The sequence below is a fragment of the Petromyzon marinus genome, chromosome 60 (genome assembly GCF_048934315.1).
Source record: "Petromyzon marinus isolate PM22_M1 ecotype Great Lakes invasive population chromosome 60, UKy_Petmar_22M1.pri1.0, whole genome shotgun sequence".
Classification (NCBI taxonomy): Eukaryota; Metazoa; Chordata; class Hyperoartia; order Petromyzontiformes; family Petromyzontidae; genus Petromyzon; species Petromyzon marinus.
The window spans coordinates 7,428,092-7,436,801 of NC_133726.1; the positions used below are offsets into that span (position 1 = coordinate 7,428,092).

The window sequence follows — 8,710 nt, forward strand, 5'->3', positions numbered from 1 at the left end:
AGGCGGTATAGTACTATAGTAATAGAGCAAGTGCAGAATCACTGAACCGGGATTGATAGTTTGAAAGCATTTAGCGCGGGGCCCTTGAAAGTGCGGGGCCCGTAGCATCATATGCAGCTACCACATATGTAGCTACCACATATGCAGCTACCACATATGCAGCTACCACATATGCAGCTACCACACATGCAGCTACTACATATGCAGCTACTACAATACAGCTACCACATATGTAGCTACCACATATGCAGCTACTTGTGCTACTAGGATTATCCGGCACAGAGGGGTTTCGCGGTCGTGCCGTTCGGCTCTCTCCGAAACAGGTTATCGGTACTCGACCGACGCGGTGTCCCGGCATTCCTGAGGAGGCTCTCAAGCACGTGGAGAAGACTGAAGAACCTCCAGGCACCCTCCACACCCCCCCGAGAGAAACGTGGGACGTCGTGCCGAACGACACGCCGTGGGGAGGGGGGGGACCATCCGCATTCGAAAATAAGACGACTTCTCTCGTAACTGGAATCAATTTCAGAGTGGAAATTATTAATAGAGTCGTGAAGAATGGTGACTTTATCCAGCCTCGTGAGGGCTTACAATGACTGAGTATGTAATAAAAGCATGTGTGTGCTCTGCGGTTATGTTTTGTGCGATAATGGAAAAATTAAGTAATAAATGAATGTTTGTGGGTAATTTCAATGGCCAGTTTAGAATCTTAATCGACCACCACGTCATAACGGTTATTTACATTTTTAACTAAAGGGCAAACAAAAACAATGACTTCAAGTTCAAACCACGGGCCAAAAAACATAAGAAGCAAATCGTTAAAACGCAACACAAGTGCCTTAAGGTATTTTCTTAGGTTTTTCATTTTGAATTGATTATGAGAAGAATCGATGTAATAATAATAATCGCGTTTGAATTTATTAAAAGTATAATGGCATTTCGTCTCTGGTTAGGGTAGTACTGAGATGGTTTTAGCGACGAGGATGGCAGTGATGACTATTACCATTGTGACGGTGTGGGGGTTAGTGGTGATGCGTAACACTGTACAACTCACGAATTGTACGCAACTTACGCAACCCTTCAGCACTCCGTATAAAGCCGGAAAATCCGCACACCGCAATTATACGAGTAAGCAATTACAGGGCAAAGCCTTTGGCTTTTTTTTTAGTTCTGCAATTCATAAACAGCAACGCGTGCCTAATGATGCAAATCAATCGAGGCAGGACATTACCACACGTGTGACAATTACATGCATGCAGCTGTGCGGTTCTTATGGCCACACAGCAGGAGCCACGCGTGAAGCCACAGTGGGCCAGTCTTCTCTTCAATCCACGCCGACCACGTTGCCACTCGTGGGGTTCAATCATTCGATGGAGAGGCCCCCTTGCACGCAGGGGGACGTTTTTTTGGGGCCCCAGAATCTTGTCCCCTCGTGTGCTGCTCCGGCCTTCATAGGTGCTCGCTACCAATTCTTGGCCCAACAGTCTGGTCGAACACCGTATGAGACTAGGCTCTAAGGAAAGCCGTCTTCTGGTGTGGACCAGTTTCAAGAACAATGCATAAATTATCAGAGTGTTGTTTTTTTTTGTTTGCATTCTGACTGCAAGTATTGTGGTTAATGTAAACGTGACTTCTTGCAAAATGTTTCAGTTCTGTTGCCAGAAAAAAGGGGAAAAGCCCTATTATTATAGTCCGGTTAAGGCTTATACAGAGGGTTAGGGGGGGGTGTCTTTGTATTTAGCATATTTGTCTTGGTATTTAGCGGAGCACTGGTATTTAATTTGTGGGGGATACCGAGTTGGTGTGGATTTTCCAAAGCTCGCGGTCCAGTAATAATTAAATGACTTTACATCACCGCTTAAAAACACTAAACCATGCCCCTTTTGGGAGGACGTTCTGAAAGCTGTTTTTTTTATCTCCCCGCTATTAATGAGTACTCTTCGCTTATTAACATTTTTGTACGAGTAATTTGTGCTAACCTATGAATGGGTGTGTTTTTTTTTGCGTATTTAGAGATGGACAACATTGTATGCATTTAGGACATGCGTTTGCACACTTGGGATACGCAGTATATAATTTGCTCATGCGGTTTTTGTAGCTTCCATCACAAAAGCTTAACGGTGTAATAGAATGGAGGTTTTTTTTTGTGTGTGCGTCATGTATGTGGTAGATGGGGACAGGAGGTGCGCGGGGGAGGGGTAGTATTGAATGGTAGGGGAAAGATACCGATGGTGCAGTGCAGATGACACTGCAAAGAACTCTGGGAGGACAAAAGAAAACAAAATCTGCATATGCATGAATCATCTCATTTCTTTCAACGTGGGGATTTATCGTTCTGTGGTGTTTAATTGGCTGTCTGCACGTGGGTTGGCTGTCATGGCCAAATGGTGATTGCATATTTTGAAAAGACATGCAAATTCATTGATATTCTTAGCTCTTTCGGTAAAGTCACGTTGAAGGGAAACAATAAAATATATACATAAAACAATAAAATTCTCACGACGTTTCGACCATAACACAAACGGTCGTCATCAGGTGTGACACCTGATGATGACCTGATGACGACCGTTTGTGTTATGGTCGAAACGTCGTGAGAATTTTTATTGTTTTATATATATTTTATTATTTTATTGTTTCCCTTCAACGTGACTGTACCGAAAGAGCTAAGAATATGAATTACTGCAGTCACGAAAGCTTTAAATCAAAATTCCTTGATGTTTTGTTCTCTGTTCTGGTGCTGTTTCCCCACGTGTTTTGTCGTTGTTGTTGTTGTTGTTTGTTGGGCAGACCCTTTGCTCGATTTGGCCAGCTTCATCAAATTGGGTTAAGTTTCGCGAGTGCAGAGCAGTTGACGGGCGTAAGCGCCGTCAAAGCTCCCGTTTTTTGAAACACAATTTTGGTCACGAATGAAACATCACCAAGTGACGTCACCCACAATGTGCGTGGGTGATTTCCTGCTCAGGAATGTTCAACCAGAGTGGTGAAGCGACGCTAGCTTTGGGTGGTTTTTTACTACAGCCATGTAAAGAATAAACGTTCAGAGCCCATTTTTTGGGTCGGGTTCACTCCTCTGTAAACAATAAATTCACCCCGCGTGCCTGCTCACACATCGGCCAATAAATCCATGCGAATCGTCCTCGTAATTATTTCGCAAAATATACTCTCCTTCAATCGCTTGTCATCACTCAACCGAAGGGGAATGAACCAACAGATAAATAATTCAGCCGTTTTTAAAGATTAACCCTGGCACGCCATCAAACAGCTTTTGTAAACAGAACATTATCGCAGTCTCCGTTTTCATTTCGTCAGCGCCGTGATTATTAAAAAAAACTAAACCCGATTTAAAAGGGAACCGTTTTGAGCAAATGAGTAAATATTAAAAGTTTAAAAATACTTTGCTAATTAAACTCCAGCTAAAAAAAAAGCCTTTTGTTACATTTTGGTGGAAAATGCTGCCATAGAATGGTGAAGTATAACAAGGGGGTTTTCTCTTTTTAAAACAAATCCTCCTGCTTCAGCAGTTGAGGTGGGGGGAGGCTGCTAGCGATGGTTGTTGAAGATTCCCATTGGTTACAAAATCTCTCGAGGTCACTTGACCACACAGCGAAACACGATGTGTATACTTTGCCACAAGACCCCAATCCCTAAGGTCAACCCGAACTCCTTGCATAAGTACTTTGCTTCATACTTTTCAATCTTATTTATACATCGTCTTCAAAAGAACGCGGGTGGTGGATCAAGGGGTCCCGCGAATCTATAACGGAGTTTTAGTCCGGAACTTGTTGCAAAACGTAAAAAAAAAAACTTTTTGGGAAAATTATTTAACGTGGCCACTCTTGAATCTCAAACATCGAGTCGAAATGTCACGTGCCAGTAGTCCTCGACTCTACATAAGTAAATTTTGATTTAAAGCTTTCGTGACTGCAGTCATTCATATTCTTAGCTCTTTCGGTAAAGTCACGTAGAAGGGAAACAATAAAATAATATATATAAAACAATAACAATTTTCACGACGTTTCGACCATAACACAAACGGTCGTCATCAGGTGTTGGCTTTTCACACCTGATGACGACCGTTTGTGTTATGGTCGAAACGTCGTGAGAATTTTTATTTTTATATATATTTTAATATTTTATTGTTTCCCTTCAACGTGACTTTACCGAAAGAGCTAAGAATATCTACATAAGTACTTGATCAACTAGATTGCGCACTCCAGGATTAGCTAAAACATTTCGGTGGGTTTTCAGTGGTCGGGCTATTTTGTACTTACCTCTTATAATGGGTTAACGTTTTGTTGTGTGTGTATTATGTATATATTCTGTATAACATAAGTAATGTGAATAGCTATGTAAAACCTAACTGGGCTACATTTAGCGTGCATGGACATACCCGGGTTTTTTTTGGTGTGTCAAGAATCTCTCACCTGCCCCCAATATTTCCACGATACACCAATCCCCACCTTTCACACACCTGAATGAACATTGTACCCTCTAAAAATAAAATAAAAAAAACCCTGTAAACAAAATCTATCGTCAACACTTAGCCTTAATCTTGTACAAGTCTAACGGTAGAGGAACACTACCATGAACATAACTTAAACCTGCTTCCTCAGCCTTAAAAAAAAGCCTTCCCAACGTTTGATTTTCACGAGTCAAATGTGACAGCCTACGTGTTAAAACAAATGTGTATCATTGACCGTGCACTGAAAGAGTTTAACCCTTATCCCGTATTCAAAGCGGCGTAAAGTAGACACCGTGCAGCCCTTTTTGTCAACCCACTGCTGGATGACAACCGCTGGGGGGGGGGGGGGGGGTTATTTGACCATACTTCACCACGCTGGTCAGCGTGTGTCGGGGGAAGGTGCGGCAGCATAGAGCGGTACGGTACAACCGTGGCTTCCTCGCTCGCAACCACCACGAAGCCCCCCCCACAGCAGCCGATAGCGACCTCTTTTGCCTGGTGGGCGACCATCAAAGGACTAATCCAGGCTCAAACGCCTGCTTAGCTTTCCAGGTATGCATACACGTGGGTGGAACTTCTTTCACACCGTACCTAAGATGTCAGGACAACGAACGCAATTCTCACGCAACAACAACAAAATGGTTCGTAGCGAAAACATGGGTGGGCAGTGCGCCCGTGTCCCCGTTCGCATGCGCGAGTTGGTTGTGGACATTCCACGTTCCAATGGCGAGCACGGGAACCTTCCACAACACACGCTCACCACCAATGTGTCACGTTAGCTTTAATATACGGAGAGTCACACTGCAACTGCATGACAGTTGAGCACGATGCATATCGTTACTATACTTGGTACATCATACCGCAGTTTTTTTTATTATTCTACGGCTCTTTGGTCTATCCGCTGCTGGATGAGGGGACTCCCCGTGCCTTGTTAGCCATGGGCGTTGACCATACTTCACCAAGCTGGTCAGTGCGGCTCGGTGAAGCAAGGGTTGTCGAGGGGGGAGGGTGGGGGTGGCAAGTTCAGTTATCATTCGCCATTGATGACAGCCGCGAATGGGAATACAATCCTCCGGGTTTTAAATCGCGATGCGCTAACCATTGCGCCACCGCTCCCGTCAAGTTTTATTTTTTCACACTCTTAACATTGTAGACCAATTTGTACAAAAAAAAAACCTCATAATAGGCTTCCACATTTATTTATTTTACACTAAAGCGTACTTCACGAGGCTTTCTACGCGATAAAGCGACCTGTTACGTGATTAAAACAAATTATAATCGCCGACTGCGGGGATCGAACCCGTGTCGACGAGCCCCGCGCCGCGGACTCCCACCACCACCACGCCTTATGCGGGGCACGAATTCCAAACGGCGCTCGCCGATTGCTTTTCGAAAACCGCAGTCGGCATACGCACCATGCGAGAGGGCGGAGACGCAGAGCCACGCCGAGGTGTGCTGGCGGCACGAGTGCCACAGCGAGAGGCTGAACTTCTCCGCGGTGACCCAGGCTGACGAGCCGAGCGACACGGCCTCGAGAGCGGCCGCCCCGAAGGCGCAGAGAGCCGCGATCAGCTTGTACGGCCGCCGCACAACGGTGCGAGTCTCGCCTCCGTACATTGTTCCTTGGTGAGAGTTGGTTTGGTTGATGGTTGGGAGGTGGTAATTTTGTTTGTGTTTTTGTTGTTGCACTCGCTAGCGGGTCAAAATGAATTAAAAAAAAATCTCTCCGACGAGACTTTAACGAGGGCGCTAAAAAAAAATGCGAAATAAATTCCCGCGGCAATGGGGAAAGGCGGCGGTGCCGTGCGATGCTGAAAAAAAATAATCAAATCGGTAATTTTATTTTAAAAAAATGGGAAATTAAAAAAAAGCCAGAGAAACGTGCGCGCGCGCGCGTGCGTGCGTGAGCGCGACTGGTGGTGGTGGTGCGTTGCCAGCTGCCGGGTGGCTTTAAAAGCTCGCGGACCCGGGTATCCGGGTAGAGCAGCCGGTTCCACAACAATGACGAGGACACGCCCCTTCCCCTCCCCCCCCCCTCCACCACTGCCACAAACCTTAGCCGTGCCATGTGGAACGTTAACCGTGCGAGTCCGGCGCGGCTCACGAACCGCGCCAAGTTGTTGGGTTGGGGTTTTTTTTTTTTTTGGGGGGGGGGGGGGTCCACCGCTGAAGCCCTGTCCGTGCCGCTGTCTGTAAACAATCTTCATACCTGTCAAGGGGTTGACAGGTATGAAAATGACAGACAATGCAGACCTGATTGGTCACCCCGTGCCCCTTATAAATCTCAACGTTCATCCTACAAAGTCCCATCACAAGGGAGAAACACAAACGAATTGACTTTTTTCCCCCCCGCATTGAAACGGCCGTACGCCGCATGGACCTAAAAAAATAATTTCCCTGTACAAGAATACGGGTTAGCGGTATGGGTTGACAGTTATTCTACTTTTTGTTATCTTACATGGAACATTTTTATTTTATTTCATCAGGTAAGGGCCTACTGAGCTGCTATACAGCTCTTTTTTGAGAAGCGACCTGGCCATCACAAACGACAGCCCAACGGAGTGACTTATCATCGCGTGGAAATTTATCGCAGCCAAATAAAATCCAAACGCGCGTCCCTCAATGGAGTGCCACAAATAACATTGTTGACTACTGTCTGTTCCAGGCAGGGCACAACAGTCCCAAATGTTATCGACTACAATATTAACTACAATAACATTGGGTCTACTGTGTGGTTGTTATCTTGGTGTGGTCCGGGACTGTTTTTTTGTTGTTTTCTTTAGCTGCCTCGCCCATTCTTGATAAATCGGACTTGTATAATTAATGTATTTATTATTCGTTTTTATTTTGCACTCCGATCGTATGTTTGTATTGTTTCGCTGTTGTAACTTGCTGACCCGCCCATACTGGACGTCTGTGAAAAATATCTTCATAGCTCATCGGATTCCTACGGCAGCCTAAATAAAAGATTCTGGTTCTGATTGGTGTCCAGAATTCCAGCAATGGTGAAGAATGGTCAAATAACCCACCGAGGCGTGGGGAATCGCCTGATTCAGCAGTTGAGCGGATTGATGGGTGGCTTGAATTGCATGCACATGTCTAGAATGCGGTGGTGGATCATTGGATCAGATTGTAGATTGAGCTGCATCAATAAGTATTAATTATCCCCCCTTCTGCACCTACTTAAGGCAAACCCAATTGGTAGAGTGGGGGAATGTCACACCGATGATGACAATAATTATGATTTTGCCGACTCGGAACACTATAAGGTGTCACGGTGGTGAGATGTTAACTACCTCGCCTGGTATACAGGAGGTCATGGCTTCGATCCCGACCCTGACGCCTGTGTATTTGGAGTTTTCATATTCTCCCCGTGGTCGCGTGGATTTTTCTCCGGGTCCTCCGATTTTTCCCTCCACATTTCGCAACAAGCGTTTAGAGTATTTGGCTGCTATAAATGTCCACACGATAGGCCGCTTCGTTGAGCTATCATTTGTGATAGCGAGGTCGCTTCTAAAAAAAAGAGCTATAACAGTTCAGTGGGCCTGACCTGGTAAAATAAAATTAAAAGTTCAGTTTCGTCTACCACTTATGTAAAAGGGTTCTTGTTTTTGCCCTCATGAGCATAATATATGTACGGCCGTAAACGAGGTGCCAAGAGTCAACTTTTTTATTGAGGTGCGCTAAAATCTGTCCGTCTCGGCAGGGCACATGCCGTGACATGTCACTGACGTCGTATCGTTCGCAACCCGTGCGTTTCACGTTTGCGCCATCTATAGCTTATCAGCGACAAAACAAACCAAAACAGTGTGCAAAGAAGCACCGAGAGGCATACGCTTTGATTCACCGAGACCAAAAGAGGAACGCGCGTGCATTGTAGGGTGCCCGGACTGGTGAGAGATATTTTGGGGTTTTTTTTTTACTGATAATTAACGTGGTGTTGGGCAGGACACACCACACCAACGAGAAGACAGAACGGCCGAAGGTCATTTGCAATAATGGAGTGGCAGCCAAGGAATGGAACGCGTCCGAAAGGGGGTCAACTCATTAGAGATGCAGCGATGATATCAATTGGTGTGGATTATTACATCGCCACTAGGGAGACAAAGGCGACCGGGCGTATTGTTTGTCACCCACGCCCTCACGTACCGTGCCGGCCTTCATAGGTGCTACTCGCTAACAGCACTTGCCCCAAAAGTCGGTCAAAGGCTATACAGTGGAGGGGGTCTTTGTCTTTCTTATTACATC

General features: G+C 45.5%; 1 protein-coding gene across 2 annotated transcripts in view; it reads right to left on the reverse strand.

Annotated features, from left to right (window-relative positions):
• LOC116955628 (transmembrane protein 47-like) overlaps positions 1–6,412 on the reverse strand; it is a 45,935-nt gene extending 39,523 nt beyond the window's left edge. For both annotated transcript variants that reach the window (XR_012930018.1, XM_032976816.2), the window contains exon 1: positions 5,878–6,412. Coding sequence is in view for 1 of the 2 variants with exons in the window: in XM_032976816.2 (XP_032832707.1) it covers positions 5,878–6,079 (202 nt within the window). In the remaining variant the exon portion in view is untranslated. The remainder of the gene's footprint in view (positions 1–5,877) is intronic.
• Positions 6,413–8,710: the final 2,298 nt, after the last annotated feature.